This window comes from Pyxicephalus adspersus, chromosome W, assembly GCF_032062135.1.
Source record: "Pyxicephalus adspersus chromosome W, UCB_Pads_2.0, whole genome shotgun sequence".
Taxonomy (NCBI): Eukaryota; Metazoa; Chordata; class Amphibia; order Anura; family Pyxicephalidae; genus Pyxicephalus; species Pyxicephalus adspersus.
In genome coordinates, this window is record NC_092870.1 from 3629970 (window position 1) to 3655893 (window position 25924).

The 25924-nt window shown below is 41.1% G+C and overlaps 1 protein-coding gene across 5 annotated transcripts in view; it reads right to left on the reverse strand.

Moving 5' to 3' along the window:
- Positions 1-8218: 8218 nt before the first annotated feature.
- Positions 8219-25924, reverse strand: part of LOC140342835 (zinc finger C4H2 domain-containing protein-like) — an 83693-nt gene continuing 65987 nt past the window's right edge. For all 5 annotated transcript variants that reach the window (XM_072429201.1, XM_072429198.1, XM_072429197.1 and 2 more), the window contains 3 exons: positions 9720-9892; positions 9330-9477; positions 8219-8652 (listed from right to left, as the gene is read on the reverse strand). In XM_072429201.1, coding sequence (XP_072285302.1) covers positions 8539-8652; positions 9330-9477; positions 9720-9892 — 435 coding nt within the window. In that variant the 3' untranslated portion in view covers positions 8219-8538. The remainder of the gene's footprint in view (positions 8653-9329; positions 9478-9719; positions 9893-25924) is intronic.

Genomic DNA, 25924 nt, shown 5'->3' on the forward strand with positions numbered 1-25924 from the left:
TAGATAGATAGATAGATAGATAGATAGATAGATAGATAAATAGATAGAGAAATAGATGTTTATTGAGATAGATAGATAGATAGATAGATAGATAGATAGATAGATAGATAGATAGATAGATGTTTATTGAGATAGATAGATAGATAGATAGATAGATAGATAGATAGATAGCTAGATAGATGGATAGACAGATAGGACTGTAAGTGTTTACTGGGTATAGTATATTTTAGATTTAGATTTAGAGTGATTATTGAGAGTCATTCTCTTTCTCAAGCAATAACATGTCACAGTTCAACCTTAAATATTTCAGTTAACATTGATATATGTATTTTGAGGCATGAAAGAATGAAGACTCTGTAAAATAGATCTATTATAATATATTTATTTTACGGAGTTATCATGCTTTCATGCCCAAAATACATCAATACATGGGAGATGAAATAAAATACTGTTTTCCAGGTGTATTTCCATGATGGTCACATGACCGAGAACCAATTGAAAGCAGGGGTCCTCCTATCTGAACTGTGATTCCACACTTTATTAGGAGCCCTATAACCAATGTTTAGACTAATACAAGCAAGATTTAAGAACATCAGGAGCAGTCTGTTTTATTACTCTTTATCCATTCTAGATAGTGTTTAAAGCTAAATAGTGTTTAAAGTATCTAAACTCAACATTTTCACTTTACATAACAGGGTAGACAGTCCTTATATGTAAAGGGAAAGTGTTATTCATTTTTTATGTATTATTTATTTATTTTTTTAAAAAGGGTGCAGCACCTCCCCTTTCAGTCTCGCAAGATCAGGTGACGTGCCAAGAATATTGAGGAAGGAGAAGGAAGTGAAGAATAAAGATGGCAGTGCCTGGCGCTGACAAAGAGGAATTTAAGGACAATGTGGGACTGGATTGTGGGAAGGACCAGCACAATCAAGAGACCTGCAGGATTAGAGGTAAGTGAAATTTTTTTGTTTTCAGTTTAGTTCTGCTTTAGGGCATATTCAGTCTAAACGGTTTTAACATGGGGGAACCCCTTGAAAGAATTCAGGTCTTGAGGAACCCCTGTTAAAATCACTATTTCCACAGCTCACAGTACATTAGTGTGGCGGTCAGTAGAAAAAATGCATTTTATATAACTAGCCAATAGGAAGAATACCATCTTTAAAGATAAAGATAAAAAGATCATTGATGTCAATAAAACTCACCTGAGAGGCACAAATAGCTCATTGCTCAAGGAACCCCCAGCAATCTCTGGAGGATCTCTAGTTGAGAAATGCTGCTCCAAACTAATAGTCATGATATACAGAGAACACAGCCTGCCATTTTGGGTTCTTCTGTTTTCCATAGTTGTATTGCAAGAATCCACACAGCTTCTTTTTTCTTGATCCTGGTGTGTCTGGAACACATCAGCTTGTTATGCTGTAACACACATTGAGCCTGATTTAATAAAGCTTTACAAGACTGGAGATGATAGACTAGTAAGGGAGAAGCTTGGTGATCCAGCAAACCTGGAATGTATCTAGACCAGGATTGAAAACATTTGCAAATTAATAGCAAATATGTTTTAAAAAATCCATTCTAGGATTGCTGGATCACCCATGTTCTCCCATAAAAGTCTATCACCAGTTTTGGAGCGCTTTATTAAATCAGAGCAAATGAAGTTTTACAAAGACACGTTAGAGAAATTATACATTTAAAATTTGAATGTGTATGGTGGTGAAGGAAGCAGAGATATATATATATATATATATATATATATATACAGAGATATATATATATATATATATATATATATATATAAAATAAAAAATAATAAGCAAAAATGTTAAAAGTTACAGTAAACACACACATTTACAAATTACTTTAACATTAAAACCTACTTGGTTTTAATTTATTTATTAGATAGCTGGTCACTAGTGAACAAATGTAAAGGATCATATCAATAAATGATTATGGAATGTCAAACTGTCAAAAAAAACAAACAGCCACCAATTGCATAGTCTGCACATGTCCCAATTACAGGCAAATTTGTATCAGCTGTGTTGCCTGACTTTTTCCTTTGTCCTTTGTCTGCGTTTTTGTCTTGGGGGAGAAGTTGTTTGGTGTGTTCTATGTCCTAATCTATGTTGCTACATTTCATACTTTGCTTACCATTTAGCACAATAGCTGCTTTTGTTTTTTAAAGTTTGAATGTTTCAATGTCTATTTTGTAATTAAGAAGTCAATGTTAATGCTATGTTATTGTGTTTGTGGCCATATTGTTCCTTGATAGGTACAGATTGCATATTGCTTTGGTAAGTATTTTTTAAATGTAATATTTCTTGGACCATTTTTGAACTACCGTATTTTTCGACACACGCAGGATCGGGTATCGGGTGAGTATAATATTTGAATTATTTTTTTTAACACATTTGTCGTATAGGACGCACTAACTTTCCCCCCCCAGTTTTGGGGAAGAAAAAGTGCGTCTTATATGGCAAAAAATACGGTAATTTGGCTTTATATGGAAATGTAGGTTTACATGTGTATTTTTTTTTTGTCATATCAATTTAGTGGTCTCTATATTTTAATGTGACATTTTAGCAAATGTGTTTATTTTGAAAAAAGTTGTTTTCAAAATCTTGTAGTTTGTTTTTTTGGGGGGTTTGTTTTTGTGATCTCCTTTACAATCTCCCAGGAACTTTTAACCTTGGGTGATCCAACAGACCTCCAAATTAACAAGTCAATTGTGATTTGTTTGAAGCAGTTCCTTTCCCTAAATTGACACGTCCGTCTTCTTCGCTCTTTAGCCGCGCAATGCAGACAGTCTTTGGGGGTTTCCCGGTGACGTCGGTGCGGGCCGGAGGATCGTCGATAAATTTCAATGCAAAAAAAAATGTAACGCTTTTTGCATGGAAATTTGGACAGAATTAGAACGCTAGGAAGGTTAAAACTGTTGTTTGATGCGCATAGTTGTGCACCAAACCTTGAGAGCATCCTGAGCATAGTTTTGCGCCAATGTGGACCCCCTATGTGCACGTGAACTTTGTTCTGTAAGTTGAAAAAGGCGCTGGCCACTTTAGCATAGAAGGATCCTCATTCATGTAAGTTTTTAGTTTTGTGTATATTGTTTGTTTTGCTTCATGTACATACATGCATATATGTATGTATGCATTTAGATGTGTGTACATATACATAGAAAAGAGAAAATATAGGAAGAAACAGGCAAAGAGGGATTTTTTGGCCATATTGCCTAACATGGTTCAAATTTAAAAGGGTGCCTATTTCTTCATGATTTCTGATGTCATGGGGTTGGCTCCAAGCAACATTCATGGAGGATATTGCTTTGGGTTTAAAGGAGGAATCCACCTTTAAGTGCTTCCACTACCAAGCTGATATAAGGTCTAAAATGCCATTCAAACCTGTATATACACCCTGAAAGGCTGGAAAAACAAGAAAATGTTTGGCACAAAGTGAATTTGTCCCTGGAAGTTTGATATACTAGTACTATTTGTTTTGTGTAAACACCTAAATAATGCATACAATCCAGTATTTAAATGAGCAAAATTAAGTTAAGCAACAACACAACATCTGTTCCTTTCTAAGAGTGCCTGACCCTGCTTGTGAGCTTGGCAATCAATGAGCTTTGATGTTGTGCTTGGCAACCTGGACCTCTTTCCATCACCAGCAGGTGTGTTAGAATGCGTATGCAAAACTTTAAAAAAAAAAAAAAAAAAAAATTAGCTGGACAGCTACTTGACAACCTGTTTGGACAGCAAGTGAAAGTGTGAAAGATCAGGCAGCACAGCACATTGAGAACAAACCTATAACACTACTACAAATGAACACAGGAGTTGTGTGGCAGCAAATCAACATGAGTGCAAATGTCAGACTATAAAAAAAAAAAAAAAAAAAAGAAATTAAAAAACATGACAATTTATTCAGAAAAGGAATATGTGCATAATACATTCAAATACCAATATGTAACAATGTGACTGAGAATGGGACAAAGGCAACCAGGGGGGTCAAGTAGCAGTTTGTAAACATTGCTGAAGAATTGCTAAACAACAGAAACCGTAACTAGAAACCAGGCACAAAAACATTGCAGCAACAGATGAAGCTAACAATTATGAAACTTTTTACATTCATACTATTGTGTGATGACATATTATAAAATGCTAATTAGTATATATACAGCTTGATATAAATTAGTTTAAAGTTGCAACCAAACAAAAAAGTTGAAAAAACAACAACTGAAACAATTCAAAGTAATTTTTTGAATTAGTATAATGTAACATAAAAATGTAGCACTTAACAAAGATGAAGCTTTAAAGGTTCAAACTGCCCTGTAATTGACTGTAGATGCGCACAGAACAGGGACCAGGTGTGCGCTAATTAACTGCTATGACCTCACCTTTGACAGAGCTTACCAGATCCTCCTGAATCACGCAGCTGAAAATGAATCGCCTTAATTGGCGTATTCTCGACCGCATTGCTCATTTATTCAAGCAGAAATCTTGCTGGCAAGTGAAGGCGAGTGTACTAGCACTCGGCTCTGGCTCGCAGCAATACGCCTCGTTTATCGGCGTGTATTTACAAACGGCAAGCTTTTCCAAACTCGCTTGATAAATCAGGGCCAATATCTTCAAAACAAGGTTATTTGCCCACTTAGACAGCTGTCACCAAAACAGGTTAACCTATTGGAAGATTACCTTGACATCTATTACTGTGAAAACATTTTGGATTTCCCATCACTTTGTATGACAGCAATCAACAATATCAAATGTAAATCTCCCTTGATAGAACTACAAACGTCCATGTTTATTTCCAAAGCTTAAAAGTAAACTTTGGCTTACATACACAAGCTCCACATTTGTTGGATGGGTTTATTATTTCAATAGCCCAATAATAACATTTGCATTCACATCAATTTTTAGATCATGACGGTCATTCTGGGTTTTTTTTTTTAAATTATCATAAAATACAAAGTCCTATTTGGCAAATCATTACGCATCGTTTGCTATGTCTTAATTAATATTGTAACTTCTCTTGACTTTGTCTTGATGACAAAGAATTTTTAAATTTGTAAATACATACTGCAATTAAGTTTTTTCTGTTACCTTTTTCTTGACAATCAATAAATGCTTTAACCCCCCTAGCATTCTAATTCTGTCAGTTTTTTGAAGCAAAAAGTGATCCTATTTTTTTTGCATAGAATTTTTTTTTTTATTGTGGGCTTGTAATTCTTAGGATTAATTGGCGGGTATGATAAATATATTTATTTATTATATTATAATCATAAATTATAATATAATACATCATTATAAATAATAATTTAAAAAAATAATGAAATAATAGACAACAATGTAATCGAAAAATAAAATATAAAATTAAAAATGTACTTTATTTTTATTTCATGGTGTGTGGTGTTTTTGTACTGTAAAAACCATTTAAAAGCAGAATACATTGTAATCTGCTTTTAAATTTCCCTCCCAGACACACCTCCATACATCACCAATCACATCACCCGGAAGATGACTCATCCTGAGATGCAAAGCTCAATGCAGGATTGCTGCTGATGCGAGCAGTGGTGTGGCCGGGACCCAGGTGGTATTTAAAAGCAGATTACTCAGTAATCTGCTTTTAAATTTCCTGCCCGGCCATGCCCTCCGACGGACCGGCGCCCTGGCATCACAGCGGGACCATCAGATTGCCGCTGGAGCGCGGGGCAAAGGTAAGGGGGGCTTTTAAAGTTACCCCGAGTGTGACTCGGGATTACCGCTTTTTGCATGTAAAAGCCACCCCGAGTCACACTTGGGATTACCGCTAGGGGGGTTAAGTTATAAAGTGTTTTAATGTGTTCAATGTGAAGATTGTTGAAAATAATAATTAGGCCTCATTCATGTGAATCTGTCTATTTTTTTTTATTCTCACCTATCATTTCATCCAGTAAACCCCTAAATCCCTGCAGTCTGCAAACCATCAGGGTTTGCAGGGCATTGCCAATTATATATTATTGATTACTGATCCAAGTAAAATAAATAAAAAGTCTTGCTATTCTCCAGTCAATAAGCATTCTAAAAATCATTATAAAATATGCACATCCTTATTTTTTGTGTCATTTGTTGTAATGTTGTGGCAAATTGTTTTCTTGACACAGGTAATTTTTTCAATGTCAAATGTACCTCAGTACTAAAACTTACCATCTGGATTCCTTTACGAATATTAAAAAAAAGGTTTGTCTTATAATTGGCCACAGGATGCATATATTCTAGAGTACGAGGGGGTGTTGAGAAGTTCCTGGCTTTGCCCAGAAAGAAGAGAGCCAGAGTTATAAAATAACACATTTATTCAACATATGCCCTGTGGAGACTGATGCACTTGGTACAGCGTAGTTGCAGCTTTTCTCATTCAAATAAAAGTCCTTTGGTTGGGCCACAAACCAGCATCTTTGACGTCAGAAATGTCCTCAAAACGTTGCCCCCTCAGGTGTTTCTTCAAACTCGGGAACAGATAATAGTCCGAAGGGGCGAGGTCAGGTGAGCAGGGGGGATGGTGTAATTGGAAACACAGGGTGTTCAATTTGTCAGCCACAACGCTGTCCTGCAAAAAAGGATCCCTTTGGTCAACTTTCCATGATGTTTCCTCTTAATTGCCTCCTTCAGCTGGTCCAGGAGGTTAGCATAAGACTGTCCAGTGATACTAGAGCCCTGAGGTAGGTAATCCACCAACAGAATATCGTCTTTGTCCCAGAAAACAGATGCCATGACTTTTTTGGCCCTTTTCTGGGTTCGGAACTTCTTCGGCAGTGGGGAACCGCTGTGGCGCTATTCCTTTGACTGTTCCTTGGTTTCAGGATCATAGATGTGGAGTCAGGTTTCATCCTCAGTCACTAACCTAGCCAAAAAGGCTTTGGATGCTTCAACTCGTTCCTTCTTCTGATCACTGTTCAAACATTTCAGCACCTGCTGAAAGCTTGCGCATGATAGTGGTGATAACAAACCCAACACAATCCCGTAAGATATCAAGTATCTGGGCTATCTTTTTTGCAGATATTCACCGGTCCACAATAATCAGCTCATGGACAGCATGGCAAGTTGTTGGGTCAGTTGAGGTTGGGGGACGCCCACTGCGGGGCTCATCATTAACGGTGAAATGCCCAGTATTGAAAGGAGAGATCCAGGTTTTGACAGTGCTGTAGGAGGTACACTTCTCCCAGTGTTTGTGACATCTCAGTGTGAATGTCCTTTGCTGACTTTCCCTGGAGAAACAAAAACTTCATGATGGCCTGTAACTCCAATGACGTGAAACTTGCTTGTGCTTCTGCCATCACAGCTTCTCACTAAAAGAAAAAACAGTTTTAAGAATCACAAAGACCTGATATTTGCACATTTACATACTAAGATTATATGCTGTCATATGCCCCCACACTTATTTTTTTATTTCACCTGGAAGGGGGCAAAGCCAGGAACTTCTCAGCACTCCCTCGTATATTTATATATTATGGGTAAATGCTAATTCTGTTTGTAAAAATAGAGAACTTGGACCTAATGTTTTTACATTGTACAAGCAGTAAACATGACGAAAAAAAATTTAGATACTGCAATGAAAAGGCAAGAAGGGATCCTTACAGCACCAATAGGAGCCTGGAGTTAGAGGAAGTGGGTTGGATTTGCTGGCTGTCATAAAACCTAAAAGACCATGGAGAACTAGTGGAAAAAAAGGTTTACCTTGGGAAAAAGCTCCAGGATGAAGTATTGTTTTTTGCTTTTAAAACTTTTACCTTTCTATGTCTGGCAGAATGGGAAAAACATCCATGCTTAACAAAATTATAGTAAAAAAGCAGCTGATCAGATTTAAGTTTACAGTAGGCAGCAAAAAACAAATCCCTTTGTTCATTGTTTTGATAAATATGCCAAATTAGGTTGTGAAGAATTAAAGCTATATTTTTACATTTTATCCAATCCTTAAATCGTTGTTTCTTCCCGATAGCAGATATTACATGTGACTAACTAGTACTAGCTTGACCATATTCATAACTATATCCATATACATACAGTAAGCACACAATGCATTTTCTATGAACAGTCTCAATTTTATTTAACTGACCCAATTTGCTTCCTAGAGGCTTGTGACTGCAATGCTGGCAAATAATTATTTGTAGTGGTCTTTTTGTATTTTGTAATAGCACAGATATCCTCTGAGAACAATGTAATGTTTTGTTGAGCAAAAAAAGGGAAAGTAGCACCAAAACTTCAATAATTTTATTTTTGTTTTTCTCTAACAAAAAGGTTACAACAAACACTTGGAATGTATCATTTTAGCAAAGTTACAGCAAAACAGCAGCCATGGTAATTTGGCTTAAATTTAGCAGCCGAGCTTACACTGCAACTGTGCCATCATAATGAAACAAGCCCTGTTGTGTTTACGTCACACAAAATAGAAAAACACAACACGCTCAGTCCAAGATTGCACAGGAATTGGGGCAATCACGGTTACATTAGTATTAGGGAAAAAACGGGGTAAAGGAGTATTTGGGCTTTAGGCAGGGATCCGGTCATTCTATTCATCCTGTTTTCGTTTTGGCTTCTTAGGATTCCGAGACCGACTTTTTGCTTTGCAAAGTGGACAGATGGGTGCATTGCGATGTATCTGCTGGTGGCAAGATAAACAGGCCTGGAAAAGAACATATGAAAAGTGAAAAAACTGAAACAGGGAAAAACAAGGGCCAAAACAGTATTCAAATAAGAAAATAAAGAACATGCCTAAAGACAGAGAAAAATAATAAAGTTATCTAAATGAATATTCAGAAAAAAAAAAATACACACACCTCCTCTTGTCCAGTGTCAGTTTCTAGGTAGAACAGACTGTGTGAGAGTCTCTAATACTAGATATTACAATTTTTAAACAACATTGTTGAATTAGAGCATATCCTCATTGAATGAATATTTACTTTTATCACTGCCATATGCAAAACTAAAAAGGAGCTCATCTTCAAACAAGAGCTGTTCCCTACAGTAATTATATTTTTTTATCACAATATGTCTTCAGTCTTCTGAGAGTTGAATTAATCTCAACACCATTTAACCTATAAGACTGAAGACATATTGTAAGTGCAGGGTATCATGCAATTGTATCTTGAAGGGGTGTCAACCGGGCACCCTGCATGCACAGTGCAATGATGCAGACACCAACAAAGACATCATGACGTCAGTTCCACTTCCTACAACGATAAGATCCACCGTCAGCGGGGAAAAAATCTGAAGATAAAGAGCACTCCACCTGTCATATGACTAGCCTGAAGACCATGGTAAAGGTAAGAGATAAACTAAACACAAGTAAACAAATGTTACCTTCATAGGAGGGGGTTGCTGCCGGAAGGTGGCTGTCTGTCGGGAGTCCTGCTTTCTAGCTACTTGTAGTTGTGCTGCTGCAAGGGACTCTGGTATAGGTGGTTCCTGTGGCTCTGTCTGCCATTCAGCTTTCTGTTTTTCAAAATAGCTGAAACAAGACAAAAACAGCAAACATTAAAAGATGATCTACTGAAAGAAAAAATAAGATATGAAAACAGTAATTTAAAAAGTTTTTCCTATGTGTTCTGTATCATGGATAAGTAGGATTATTGATGTGTTGTAGCAGTGCCTTGTAAAGAACAAGGATTTATTTCAACAGAATCTTGTCAATCAAGAAACTTGTCAAGTATAAATGCCAAAGAATAAAAGATCACAAATTGGCTAACTTACTCCAAGGACAGCTTTTCCTCCTCTTCACAAAGGTCTGGAAGTCTCTGTAATCCTAGAGTCATTCTTAGTGCATCTACGTGCTCCTTCAAAGGCTTGTACTCCTCATGTAGGCGACGTGTAGACTCCAAAAGTTTGCTCAAGTCATTTTCTGACTGTTTGATTGTGTTTTCCATCTACAAATGAGAAAAGAACACCAATCAATAACAAGTCAAATATGTAAGCACATGCTTTATCTAATTAACTTTATCCTTGTAATTTAAAAGTTAAAATATGTTACAATCATTGAAAAGATAACTTGTGTTCCACATGGTGCTGTAAATTCATTTCACACTGTACATGGTAAATAGATTTAGTCACAATTTCATTACTCCTTGTACAGCTCTTACTAATCCAGTGAGAGTTAGAAAGATCATATCTGGAAATAGTTTGAATCTGTGATTTCTATCTTACAATATCTGTTTTTCTGTGTTTTATATTGTTCATTAAATAGTTTCATATCTTGCAGATCGCTTTATATGCAGTAGTGTTCTTTTCCATCTTTCTTTAAACATTTATTTAAGTTAAATCTTATGTTTAGGGCCAATACCTGGCCTTCATGTAAAACTCAATACATATGGAATATAGAGGGCAATTAGGGAGAGTGCCACCCTTCCTTTATATGTGTTGGTCAATCGCCAGCCCCTAAATTGCTAAACATGATAAAAAGAAAAAAGAGAAAGCTAGGGTTTTGTTGGCAAAGCAAAGATTGTTATTGAGCATCATCATACAAATCATACAATTAATAAGATTCATATTCAGATACATTTCATTTTAATACAAAATCTCTATACAATTCGTCATGGGGATGATGCCTGTCAGCTATACAAAAACAGCCAACTACATATCGTGCAGAAAACCATTGTAATAAAGCAATGAGACGGCGCAAAAAAAATATTGAATAAATCATCATTATCATCTAGATTAGATCAATATTTGTTATCGTCTCATTATATACTATATACATTATATACTATATTACATTCTCAATACATCTAGCATTCAATCCTTTCAAGTGCACATATATACTTTTATTATCTGAAGGATTTTAACCCCTTCTATGTTTCTTTAGAATAGCCTTCAAAACAATCATTCTATTTCTAAACAAAACAAAGATTTCATTACTCTGCCTTTCTACTCAATTGAAAATTTAAGTTACCATATAAAGTTCTTGCTACATTAGTAGTAATATTCCCCCCCGCCCCCTCACCCCCCTTCTACTTAAATTCCGAACCCTCCTATTTGAAGCATACTATCAGTCTTTTATTTTAGACACCACTATACTAAATCTGTAGTTGGACTAAAATCCAGAAGTCTGGAGCCAATATACTTTGAATACTCTCCTCCTATATCCTCCTTATAAAAAGTATTAAAGAATTTGGGATACTTTACCCTCTATGATTAGTATGTAAACTTTTAATAATAAGGATAACATTACCAAGTACAATTGTCCTGCAACACAGTTACTTATTTATGTCAACCTCCCATTAGACAAGATATATAAAAACCTATAACGTCCTTGACAACCTTTGTATGCAGTTTTTTAAAGCCATCACCTTTTTCACCTCCATCGTTCACTAAAGGACACCACCTAACAAGTAAGTGATCCTAATAATTCTATGTTTGTAACCATGTGAACATTAGTAATCCTGCATGAATACAGTCAATACGATTCATCACACAAGAATAGTGTAGAAAACTAACTGAATATACACTTTCTAATGAAGTTTTGATACCCTTATTGTACAAGGTCAAACTATAGCTCCAACATACTCTGACTCAAACTATATAATTACCTCACTGAACATGTTATGTATCATTGCTTGTTTTGTTTGTTTTTATTTATTAATAATATGTATTATATGATTTACATTATATATATATATATATATATATATATATATATATATATATATATATAATATGTATTATATGATGTGTAAGTTCAGATGTGAAAACTTCTTGTAAAAAGAAGTGATAAAACGTGCTATAACAAATACATATGTTTTGACCTATGTTAATCAACACTTTAAAATCTCTTCAATAGTTTTATACCGGTCTCCAGTCTCCAAATAATCCTCTGAGGAAGCCAGATGGCGAAACGCGTTTAGACAGTGAGACATTGAGTTCAAAACTCTAACTTACATTGTACATTGAAATACATTAATTTGTAAGCACAGGTGGACTTTGTATAGCACAGAATACTCAATGTAAGGAACTTACCTGTCCAGCGAGCCCGCGGCATCCCTGGGGATCACAGCCGCAGAGGGAGACGCCGCTGCAGCAGGCAGCATGGCCGAGGCTGCTGCCCTGCTCGCAGCGTGTCCCTCCCTGCAGGCGGAGGGATCCGTTCTATCCAAACTACTGTTCGGCCAGGCGGCATCCCCATGGACGTGATTACAGAAAGTCCTGTTCTCAGCACTCCTGTCAATGTGCAAAGTACGGCACCTCCCAGGGGTGCTGTTGGAAGAGGTGCACGCTACCACGCGTGCTTCCTGTACCCCCGGGGGCGTGGCACTCGGCTGCCTCGGCGCAGGGTGGGACATAGTTTGTTTGAATTCCCTGCCGCCAATTGGCTGCAGGGGATTCAGTTACCCTCCAATCAAATGGCGCCAAGTGGCGCAAGGTCATTAAGCACTCTGGCCATTTAAGGAGAACCTGTCCTGAACACCATTGCCCACTATAAGCCTCTGTGAGTACAGTGTGCTTGGGTGCGTTCTCTGTGTCAGTTTATAATAACCTGTTTAGTCATTACCATAGTGACCTCGTCTGATACCTGATTCTGCTTGAACTCCGCCTGCCCTGACCTTGGATTTTTCCTGACTTGCCTCTGCTTTACCCCTCTGTCCCACGCTTATTGGGCTAATCATCTGTGATTAACCCTGTCTTGTTTAATGACTACCAATAAAGCTTCACAAAGGATTCTGGGATTTGGCTGTGGTTTGTGTGCCCAAGCGCATTACAGTATAGCGGGCCCTCACACACCACCCAGCTCTAATGGAGGAAATCCAGCGGGGCATACAGGAGCTTGCATTAGGGGCTCCCACCGGTCACCCCACAAAGGTTTAAGAGCACCTCCTTGAAATGGCAGGTGAATTACGGACGCTCCCAGGGAAAGACTCGGGTCCAAATGTATCCAGCCCAGCTGTGCCAGTGGAACCTCAGATTCCATTACCCGAGAAATTTTCAGGGAACAGACAGGACTTCCCCAACTTCCGGGACTCCCATCTTCTGTACTTCCAACTTCGCCCTATTGCCTCAAGGACAACACGTCAGTGTATTGGAGTGGTCATCTCCCTCCTAAAAGGTGAGCAGCAGAGATGGGCATTCAATTTGCCTCCAGATGATCCTGCATTCAGTTCTGTCACTGACTTCTTTGCCGTTATGGGGGTGATTTATGATGACCCGGACCTGACCTGAACAGCGGAGATAAACTTGGAATACCTAACTCAGGGGAGACGTCCTGTAGAAGAATATGCAGCAGAATTTCCGCGCTGGGCCACCAGTACCCGTTGGGGAGACGCAGCTCTCCTCCATCGCTTCCATCAAGGCCTCAGCGCTCAAGTGAAAAACCTCCCTTCTCCGTCCACCCTGGATCTTGCGATACAGCAGTCCATCTGTGTCGACCGGAGGGAACGTCGTCTAGAAGAAGCCTTCCGTAGAACCAGGAGTCGTTCGCCTCCTCAGTTGAAACCTATACCTCTGATGAATACTTCCAGCACCACACCACCTGCAAAGTTTCCATCTTCTATGCCTGACCTGGGGGAACCCATGGAGATTGGTTCATCCAAACTCGCCCCCGCTGAGCGCAATCAGTGTTTGCAAGGTGGACTCTGTCTTTACTGTGGCGATCCCGGTCACAGGGCAAGGACCTGCCCTCGCAAAGGACCTGAAAGGTTCCAGTGTATCAGGGGTGCAATAGGGAGCCTCTCAGACCGGTTGGCCGGGTCTACTCGACGTATCCTGGTTCTGGCTACCATATCCTGGGACGGGAAGTCTATTAATATCCTCTATTACCACAGAAATGCAATTAACAGTGGGGGCCTCCCATAAGGAAGTGATCCGCCTTATTGTGATCAGGATGGTAAAACCTCCCCTGATTTTAGGCCTCCTTTGGTTGAAATTCCATAACCTTATCATTAATTGAGAGTTGGGTCAAATCATTCAGTGGGGAACTAAATGTCAGGCTAGATGCCTGACGCCAGTAATGCAAGTACAGGCCCTTGAGGTGTTAAAAAAACTGCCCGAGCATTACCAGGAGTTTGCTCAGTGTTCTCCCCAGAAATTTTTTTCAGCCGGGTGGTAGGAAGCTGTAGGCGGGTGGTAAAAAACGGCAAATTTAGTGCACCCAGTTGTTTATGCCATGGGTAGCCAGTAACCTCTTATTGTTTCAGTGTTCTACCTTCTCCCAATTATTTGTTACAACTTTGTAATGCCTGCCCCGTTAGTATATCCAATTTTTCTATTCTATGTATTTTGCCACAACTGCCCTATTTTTTTTTTCACTTGATTCTTTTACAAAACTAGCCCAGCAGGCCCATGCTGGCCCAGCTTCCACCTTTTCTCTGATGCTCATTTGTACATCCAGGGTTGCCTTGCACTGCGCATGCATTAGATTGAACACTTTTTTTTTTTTTACATTATAAGAAATCCTCTGAAGGTGCATGCACACAAGCAGCACTGCAGAGCTTAGGATATGTGACACAAATATCCCAGGAGGCTGCTGATTTCCCCTTCGGTCTTTACCGAAATGAAAGTGATGACTGAAGGGGAGAGGTCCTCTCCACAAAAGTGTAAAAACAAAATACGCACATTTTTCCATTACATATCAGAGAAAGTCACTCTTTAATAAAATGGTAAAAATGTGGCGATGCTTTATTAGCATCATGCATGTGATATCAGATGGGGACAAGACAGACAGTAACCCCCTCTCATCACTGCCCATATTCTATATAAACACTGTCGGTGACGTTTATCCGCAGTGTGTAATGTCATCGGCAGCGCAGTGTGATCGCTATGTGAGTGTAAAAGCTGCTTGTCATATTCTGCGGCCTAACAACTCGCTGTGTTCAAAGCTTCAGATCTCCTAAACCGTTGGTTGTATTAACTTGAAATTTTTAGGTACACGTAGAGGCATAGGAAACAAACTGTAGGTGCAAGTGGGGGACACTTGTGGCTAAACATCTAAAATGTTATTACTATGGCACTATGAGAACATAAATCTCTACCTAGCAAAGTTTGCTGCTCTGTTACACATATCTGTCTGCATCTTACCTCAAACCCCAATTTCTCCAGAATTAAGAGGTGCAGGGAAACAAAAATCTAGGTGGAAGTGGGAGACACGTGTGGCGATCACCTTTCATCAGCATGGCATCATTACAACATAAAAAAAACTGTCCATCAAAATGCACTTCCTTGTTAAACATGGCTGTAACCTTCCAACACTTCAACCTCAAAAAAGTTTAGTGAGCAGAGTTCATTTTCCAATGATGCCATGGTGATGAAGTTTTAGGGGATGTTAGTCACAGATGTTCCCCACTTGTACCTATATTTTTGGTTTCTTACACCTCCCCATTCCCCAATTGAAGTTCAGAATGTTAGATAAGTGGACAGGAATGTGTAACAGGACAGGGAGGCCCAATTTGATGGGCAGAGTGTTTTATGTTCTAATGATGCTGTAGTAATGAGATTGTAAGGGGAGAACGTGTCCGCCACTTGCACCTATATTTTCAGTTTTGTACCCCCCACCTCAGAGAAATTGGTGTACAAAAAAAAGAAGCAGACAGTAGTCTAGATTTGTCAGTAGGTATAGATTTGTGACAGGTATATATTAAGGGGCCCCTCCCCAATGTTCCTTGCTATGTTTGTGGCTCTGGGGTCCCCACTTTCAATTTAGGACTCCTAGTTGTACTTTCCCCTGAAACAGCAACCCCAAACTTCACAAACCATTTGTGACCCCCATATCTTGAAATTCTTTGAACCTGGGGGGCTGCAATTGTAGTAACTAGTATCTATGAGGGTCCCCTGTACACCCTGAAGATTACAGGTCATTGTGACATACAGTTTAGGAGATATGGAGGTTTGTATACAGAGCTGTGAGGATGCAGAATGACATGCACACTTTATACACACTGGATACATTTCATTTTTTTTTAAACAGTAATCCGAGCTCTGTGCTATGAGATGGGGGCGGGGCTGCCTGTGTCTCTTTCACATGTAGGCTTAGCTGCGTGCTCACCTCTCCAGCAGCAATCCTCTGAACGGATGACACAGAGCAGCCTGAGATCTGTGCATCGGAGGATGAGAGCTGCTGAGAGCTGGGCGGGGTATTCAAATCAGCCGGGCGGAGCCCGATTCTTCACCAAGCTAGACTTAAAGGGGGCTTACAACCTTATCCGCATTAGGAAGGGTGATGAATGGAAGACTGCCTTTAACACCAGGGATGGGCATTTTGAATACTTAGTAATGCCCTTTGGTCTGTGTAATGTCCCGGCAGTCTTCCAGGAATTTGTGAATGATGAATTCCGAGAATTTCTGGTTAAATTTGTGATTGTGTATCTTGATATTTTGATTTATTCATCTGATCTTCTCCTCCACAGAGCACAAGTACGCCAGGTCCTCCAGAAGCTCAGAGAAAACTGCCTCTATGCAAAATTAGAGAAGTGCGCCTTCGAGGTACGTGAGGTTGCTTTCTTAGGATATATTGTCAGATCACGGGTTGCCAATGGATCCAACCAAGGTCTCAGCAGTTCTGGAATGGCCGCAAGCCACTTACCTCAAGGGCCTTCAGCGCTTTTTAGGTTTTGCAAATTTTTATAGGAAGTTCATACGAAACTTCTCGTCCATTGTCCACCCTCTGACGAACCTCAGTAGGAAAGGGGCGGATTCCTCAAGGTAGACTCCGGAAGCTTGCAAAGCCTTCAAAGCGCTGAAAAGGGCTTTCTGCAGTGCACCCATATTGGTGCATCCAGTACCATCTTTCACATTTATTATAGAAGTGGATGCTTCGGAGATTGGCATGGGAGCAGTCCTCTCCCAGTACTCTAGAGAACTGGAGAGATTGCATCCCTGTGCCTTCTTCTCCCTTAAGTTCTCTGCAGCGGAGTACAATTATGACATGGGCAACCGGGAGCAGTAAAATGGGCTTTTGAAGAATGGAGGCATTGGCTGAAAGGGGCAGAACATCCCATAACGGTCTATACTGACCATAGAAACCTGGAGTATATTGAAGGGGCTAAACGTCTCAATGCCTGGCAAGCCTGTTGGGCCCTGTTTTTTACGAGGTTCAACTTCCAAATTACCTACAAACCGGGTTCAAAAAACGTGAAGGCTGATGCCTTGTCCCGTTGTTTCCCAGAGGCAGCTTCCCTTCCGGATCCGTGCCCTAGCCCCATTTTGTTCCCCCAATGTTTGGTGTCAGCCAGACTCCAGTGTTATTAGAGAATCTGATGAACCTCTTAGCCCCCCACCAGACCGACTAACCCCCTGCAAAACCTGAAGGGCGGCTGTATGTTCCCCTCCATCTTCGCCTGAAGGTTATCCAACAGCTACATGATTCTAAGACTGCTGGCCACCCAGGAATTAGGAAATCCCTAGATTTAGTAAAAAGACACGTTTGGTGGCCTCACATGTCAGTGGATGTCGAATCCTGTGTTCGTGCATGCCCAGTTTGTGCTCGGAGTAAGTCCTCCCGTAACGCTCCCTCCGGCAATCTGCTTCCGCTGCCCATTCCTGGTGCTCCATGAACCCACATATCCATGGACTATCACGGACATTCTGGGGTCCTTAGGGTTTACTGTGATCTGGGTAGTGGTAGATCTCTTTAGTAAGCAAGCCCATTTCATACCGCTACCCAAGTTACCCTTAGCCAAGGAATTGGCTGATTTATTTGTGTTTCATGTGTTCCGCCCGCATGGGGCTCCAGAGAGCATTGTTTCAGACCGTGGGGTTCAGTTTGTGTCTCCGTTCTGGAGGGAGTTCTGTGCATCAAGCTCTCCTTTTCGTCAGGGTTCCACCCCAAGACGAATGGCCAGACCGAACGGACCAACCAATCGTTGGAACAATATCTCCGGAGCTTTGTATCTGGTTGCCAGGAGAGATGGGCTGACTATCTGCCCTTTGCGGAGGTGGCATATAACAACGCAGAGCACTCCTCCACCAGGATCTCTCCGTTTATGTGTGTCAGGGGTCGGAGTCCCAAAGTGTCCTCTCTGTCAGGTTCCAGCCTCTGATCTTCCCATCCTTAACGATTGGGTAGAACATTCCCGATCTGTTTGGAACCAGGTCCAAAGTAATCTTAGAGAGGCAGCAGTCCAGCAGAAGAAGTTTGCAGTTCCCCATTGATCCCCTGAGCCCCAGTTCCAACCGGGTGATCTGGTTTGGGTGTCTACCCGCAATATTCCCCCCGCCAACCTAGTACCCAAATTTATCGGCCCGTTCCCAATATCGGAAAAGATTAATAGAGTGACTTATGGAGTCAAGCGTCCCAGTTCCTTGAGGGGGGGTAGACCCCTTCCATGTCTCTTTATTAAAATCTGCTGCCGACTCTGCTCCCCTTTCAGATCCCCCTCCGCCAGTGGAGGTGCAGGGAGCACCCGAATATGAAGTTGAGAGGATCCTGGGCTCTCGTAAGGTGTGTAACTCTCTGCAATATCTCATTGATTGGAAAGGTTTTGGACCAGAGGAGAGACGCTGGGTGCCGGCCAACCGCGTACATGCAGAAGAACTTGTGTCAGACATTCACCGGAATTACCCGTAGAAACCCCGACATGAGGGTCCTGAGGCCCCTACTGATGGGGGGGGTAGTGTAACAAACTTACCTGTCCAGCGAGCCCGTGGCGTCCCTGGGGATCACAGCCGCAGAGGGAGATGCCGCTGCAGCAGGCAGCATGGCCAAGGCTGCTGCCCTGCTCGCAGCGCGTCTCCCCCTGAAGGTGGAGGGATCTGTTCTAGCTGAACTACTGTTCGGCCAGGCGGCATCCCCAGCATCGCTATGGACGTGATTACAGAAAGTCCTGTTCTCAGCACTCCTGTGGATGTGCAAAATAGGGCACGTCCCAGGGGTGCTGTGGGAAGAGGTAGGTGCCCACGCTACCAAATGGCGCCAAGTGGCGCAAGGTCATTGGACACGCTGGCTATTTAAGGAGAACCTGTCCTGAACACCATTGTCCGCTATAAGCCTCTGTGAGTAGTGTGCTTGGGTGCGTTCTCTGTGTCGGTTTATAATAACCTGTTTTGTCATTACCATAGCGACCTCGTCTGATACCCGATTCTGCTTGAACTCTGCCTGCCCTGACCTTGGATTGTTTATGACCTGTCTCTGGCTTTACCCCTTTGTGCCACGCGTATTGGACTAATCATCTGTGATTAACCCTGTCTTGTTTTATGACTACCAATAAAGCTTGACAAAGGATTCTTGGAGTTGGCTGTGGTTTGTGTGCCCAGGCGCATTACACTCAATAAAACACAACTTGTTTTGAAGTGTTGCCACTTCTCTTTTTCTTTGTTCCAAACTCCTGGCTGGGCAACCATATCCCTATATATATCCCTTGGGAACCCACCACTCATCTTTGCCTAAATTCTATCTAAATCCCTTGCTACTGCAGTTACAGTTTGCACATTTTAAAGCAACTGCAGCATGTACAAAACAAAAACCCTTGTTGTCTATTGTGTTTTACACCAACAGCCTGCATTATTCTACTTCCTTATTTTTTTTAGAGCATACAAATATTGCACATTAGTGCCAGGTTCCAAATTTTTTGCCCACTCAACTCTAAAGTAAAAACATTTTTAATGGTGTTCCATTCAAATTCTAAACATAGATTTGTTTTTGGCATTACTCTACTGCCCACTGCATGTTGGCCCAGCATGTAATGTCATTGAATGTCAATCAACGATTTTGTTAATTAGGAAAATAACTTTACTGGGTATGTAGAAACTAAATAAAAAGTAAGAGATCCACTTCTGCTAAGCAATAAAAGGGACTTTTGATCTCAATAATGACTTAAAGCTTTTGTTCTTCTTGTAGCCACAACAGTAATGCAATCTATAAGGACAGCTTTGTTATCTATTCTTATTCACATAGTGAAAAAGAGGGTATCAATCCTGACCTTTACTTTGTAAGTCAATCATACTTAAAAATAATAAATATTTCTGATAAGAGTGTGCACGCGCCCACAGATAGTAGACTCAGTCTAAGCCACATGGCTGCGCTCCGTCCCCTTTACGGGCTCCTCAATCGCCTTGACACAGCGCCAGCACGCATGGAACGGCAGGAGAAGACACACACTAACCACACAGATCACCAGGTATGGTGGGAAAGACCAGGGGGGAAGCAGAAGGACCGTTTGTCCAAGTCCCAGGCTGGGGCTCCTAAAAGCAAGATGCCGAATGTCCGGGACTGTGCAGCACACACCGCACACAGAACAGCCACGACCACAATCTCTGGCAGAGTGCAGGGGAGGAGAGGGAAAGAGCAGACTCACCACCAACGAGTTTGATGTATAATATATGCTCTCCAAACCTGAGCCCCCAGCATTCAGAGTCACAGGTGTCTATAGCTCACAGCCTGACAAGCTCCCCAGCATCAGGGGGAGCTGAACCTTCTCCAGCTGATTTTTCTTCTTCCACCCAACTATCTGGTGTAATGTGTTCAACATTCTCACAAGAACCAACCTCCATTACAGCACCCAGTAAAGCTATGGAAGAGGAGAGCAAGCTTTTACAACATATGACTGCTCTACTCCAGATGCTAGTTAGAGCTAGCTAAACCTCTACGTCATTACATCTGATCTACAAAGCCTGGGAACACAGTCTCCAGAGTGGTGCAAAAATAATCCCAAATCACTGTTCTGGATAACTAAAATGACAAACTGCACCTTAAGCTTGATGATTTAGTGAATCACACCCACCGCTACAATTTCCGCATTCGTGTTCTCCCTGAAATGGTCAAAGATACATCAGAAGCCACTAAGATTTATACGAGCCATTCCCCTAAATATCCAAAGATCTCATCTAGAATTGGATAGGGCTCATCGTGCCCTAATTGTGCCTAAACTTGAGGGTCCGCCACAGGACATCATTGTATAATCTCACTATTTTTCTACTAAAGCAGTCCTCAAGGTAACCAGAAATCTGGAGGAGCTACAAATGAAAGGTCATCCTGTGCACATTTTCTCAGATTTAACCCCTTACAAGAGCCCTGAAACCACTACTGTAAATTCCGACCACAACAACATGAAATATCGTTGGGCCTTTCCCCTTTGTCTGATATTCCAATTCGGTGGAAAAACACATGCGTTCACATCTGTTTTTGAGGGGGAAAACCTACTGAAAGAATTGAAGCAGCTACCTACAACTGCTTCAGCGTTGACACCACCAGAGGGAGCCCGAGCATCATTGTAACCTCTATTAATATGTGAATGTGTTTTTCATTATCGGGGGTCAACCAAAAAAGTTCAGTTCTACAGGACAATGTTTTATTGAGCCTTGTTTTTCCTTTCTTTTTTGGCTCAAGATCGTGAGTGGCCTTGGGGGATTTTAAGAGGGAAGGGCAGAGGGGTCACACATGCCCTCTACTTCAAGGGTTGATTAGTTGGGGCCTGGTGCAAAGAACCAGCCCAGGTGATCTAAACCTTACCAAATGGAAAAACATACGACTCTGAAGCAAGCTCAGTGTGGCAGCGGGGCTCCAGCTGTTGGGAAAATTGTAATCTTGATGAAGGGGTCTCCCTCACTGACACTTACATTTAGCAATTGTGTTAGGCTTTCTTGTTTGTGTTTTAAAATGTTCCAAAATTTTTCCCCCTCCCTGTTTGTTACCCACCGCTCACCCATTCCCATGATATCGTTGGAAACGAACGACTAACGACTGATCGTCCGATAATTCTTAATAAAAAAAGTGCACAACGACTGGCCAAAGACGGGGATGAACGAGGAATTTCGTTAGAAACTAAGTACCTTCCCGGCGGATCCAATTGGGCAATGATTGTTTGCTATCTATTGTGTGTACGGTTGTTCAGTGATCGTGGATTGTTCTGTGATACACTTTCTCCTGTACATGTCACTTCCTGCATCGTTCAAACGATTGTTATCTAGTGTGTGTACATTATTGGTGGATTATATTTGAACGATCATATCATATCAGCATGTACAGAATTGTGCACAATTCGATTGTTCAAAATTATCGTGAATAATCATTGAACGGTCATTAATCTTTCATTTTCTAACGACAAATATTGCATGTGTGTTCGTAGCCCTACACTCAGGTCAACAGGGTACACCCCAAAAAATGCACAATGACCGCAATTAACAATACCAACTTAAAACCTCAGTCCAGCATAACCTTTTTGTCACAAACTCTCTTTTGAAACGGTCTAAAGCGTTTAACTTTTACAACTCCCTCAAAGTTGATATATTAGCCTTACTGGAAACCCACTTCTCACTAATGGCGAGACCTGAATTTCTTCACAAAAACTATGACCTATTTTATCAAGCTCTGACAAAGAGAAGTGTAGGGTAATGCTATGTTTTTCCAAACATCTCAACTTTTACCCAAGTAATGTGATCAAAGACCCGGGAGGTGGGTTCTTAATAGAACAAGGCTCAGCAGAGGAAATTTATTAACCAATTTTACTTTTTCCAAAGCTACCTAACTAAAGTTTTTTTCTAAGACTCACTGTAATTTAATTCTTTTGGGGGATTCTAACCTGGCTTTGGACCAGGTACTAGACAAATCTAATGTTCCTAAATACGAATATCCTCCCAAAAGCTGTCAATTATGCTGCAGCAACATGATTTAATTGACATTTGGAGAGAAATAAACCCTTCAGCCAGGGGTTCACCTACTACTCAGCCCACAAACACTACTCCAGGATTGACCACATTTTTCTCCCGGTCAACCTGGCTCCCCTGGTAAATAAAGTACGCAATCCCTCAACAACATGGTCAGACCATTACCCGATTATGACACAATTAGAGGGTTTAAAGTAGAAAGGACATTTAGTGGAGACTAAATGATAGCTTACAGAAAGATCTTGTACTAAAAGATGAAATACATGACCAGATAATGGGTTTCTTTGCATTTAACAAATCGGAGGACACATCACCAGGAAACAACTGGGAGACCCATAAAGCCACCATTAGAGGGGAAATTATAAAAATAGACCCCAGATTAAAGAAAGCCTGCAACCAACAAATTGAACAAAAATTCAAAGAATACCATGAGCTCCAACAAAAGCACAAAAAAAAAAAAATCCTCCCTCCACACCTAGGGAGAAACTAGAACAAACAGAACCTAATTTACTTCTCACCACAAGAGCTGAAAAGTCTTTGCGGTGGGCAAAACATACCTTTTTATAGGTGAAGCAACAAACCAGGCAAACTGAATAAACTGAATCCAAGACCCAAAAATCACTGCTTTCCAAACATTAAATTAAAAAATAGAAAATTTTCACAAAACCCGGAAAAAGTCATGTCATTTCCATAACAACCTGTATAGAAAAAAGTAGGGGGTAGATCCCAAGGGTTGGGCATCTTTTTTGATGAGTTAACACTCCCCAAGTTGAAAACCAAACAGAAATCCTAGAAAAGCCTTTCACTGTGGAACACTTAAAACTCCCAAACTTTTGAAATCGGGAAGCACACCTCCAAGCGTCTTACTTCATAGGCAAGCCCCGGGTCAAACGAGGTCTATTGATCTTAGTTTGGCGGTGGAGTCAGACTGGGACCAAGGATCTAAAAGAAAAATTATGCTATTATCTCTGAACATCCAGAAAGCATTTCATAGCTTGTCGTGGCAATATCTTTTTAATCTATGGGGTTTGGACCCCACTTAATTAAATACTCGAATCCCTTTATGACTGCCCTACCGCAAAAATTTTGTTAGTAGGCTATATGCCATTCCCCATTATTATCAAAAAAGGCAGGGTTGCCCCCTCTCACCTTAATTATTTGCACTAGCCATAGAACGATTAGCTATTGCCATACGCTCTAATCCAAACATCAAAGGCATTACATGCGGTGAAAAGGAGCATAAGTGTGAATTGTCTGCAGACGATCTCCTGGTATATATTACTTCTCCAATAACAACCCTACTGTAAAGTATTGGGAGACGTCGCTACGTTATCTGGCCTCTGTCAGCAGTGCAAAATTCCAAGCCCTTAACATACATATCCCAGTACAACAAATTGAAGTTATTAAAGGCAACTATAATTTTCAATGGGGAGAGAAATCTCTCCAATACCTGGGCATACACTTAACCCCAACATACACCAAGGGTGCCCAACCTACGCCCCGCAAGACACATGCGGCCTGCAGAGCTGTCTGATCTGGCCCTCTGCTCGTTTCTTCTCTGCACGTTGTCTTGTGGAGGATGGGGCACTTGCATCTTTGCCAGGAGAGGGAGCTTCTCCCCGACCACCTGTGTTCATGCACCGGTCATTATCCCCATGTATAAACCTTCATATCTCCTTCACCGATTGTCATAAAAATGTGAAATTTTTAGGATACACAAATTTAAGCCCTCTACACGTAACAAGTTGCCAGATATTGGGTCACAAGCATAAAATTCTCATAACAATAAGGGTTATTTTCACATTAAGTGGGGCTATTTTAAGACCAGGGTCCCCAAATTTAGTTTGCATGTTGGGGATCCCCTTGGGGACACTCTCATGGCGATAAACATTAGCGTACTGCAAATTGTCTGTGCACTGTGGTGCCCCTTAAAGTTCACAAAACTTCAAGGCTGCATTTAGGTTGGCGGTAAGGTTGCAGTGTGGTTATTCTGTTCTCATGCCATGGAACCCTGGCTCGGAGGAGTCAAATCTGCAGACGTTGCAGACTGAGCATCCGGCGAGCTGCCCGTTACATAAAGCTGGACACTTACATTTTGTGAACCCCAATTTCTCTCTGCAACAGGGGGATGTTGGCAACTGGAAATGTGGTAGCCAGTAGGAAATGCCTTTTGTCCTCCCCCCTTCCCTATTAAAATGGTATACCCGTCATATCATGCTACCCTGTGTGAGGGATTAGCAAGGTAGTGGGGCCTGCGTGACTTCACTGGAGAGGTATTACAGACAGGAAGCAGGCACAGCAAATGAGCAGTTCAGTAGGGGTTTATACAACTAAGGCTGTTCACACAGAAAAACATGCAAAATAGGGAGAACAATAAAATAAAACCTGGCAACTTGGCCTCTAACCGACTGTTAGTTCCCTCACTAACAGCCCTGGGCAACCTACTGCTGTGCAGGACTCTAATTCCCTAGCAGTACAGCCAAACACTCTGTTTTTACTCACAGTTTTGCTTTGCACTCCTCCCAGCTAACAGGCCAAGAACTGGGCCAGGAAAGAGCAGGCTGGGAGTTTATATGCACAGCATAATTGCCAGGATGGGTTTCAGCTGGGATAATTCACTCCTAATCATCCCAAGCCTCTTTAGCTCCCCCACCTGGCCGAGAAGCCCATTGTACTACAGTATGTGTACTTCAGTTCCACCATCTGGCCAGAAAGAAAACTGCCTGATCAAACAGAAAAATATTCCGCATAAAGTCTGTACCTTGGACAAATGTATAGAGACAACTTTTTTCTAATTTTGGTTCTGTACATTACCACAATTAATCTTAAATAAAACAACTCAAATGCAGATGAACTGCAGACTTTCAGCTTTAATTCAGTGGGTTGAACAAAAAGATTGCATACAAATGTGAGAAACTAAAGTTTTTTTTTTTTTTTTTTTTTTTACACGAACACGTAATTTTAGGGGCTCAAAAGTAATTGCATAGTTCTCCCCAGAGGATTTTAGCCGGTTGCTCGGCCCGGCTGATTTGAATACCCCGCCCAGCTCTCGGCGGCTCTCATCCTCGGATGCACGGATCTCAGTGAAGCTGCTCTGTGCTCTGTGTCCTCCTGTGCAGCTTTCATGTGAAGGAGACACAGGCAGCCCCGCCCCCATCTCAGGGCACGAGCTCAGATTTCTGCCTTTGAAATGTATCCACTGCTAGCTCGCCTGTGAATTCTGCATCCTCACAGCTTTGTGTACAAACCTCCATATCTCCTAATATGTATGTCACAATGACATGTAATTTTCAGAGTGTACAGGGGACCCTCATAGATACTAGTTACTACAATTTCAGCCCCCCAGCTTTAAAGAATTTCAAGATATGGGGGTCACA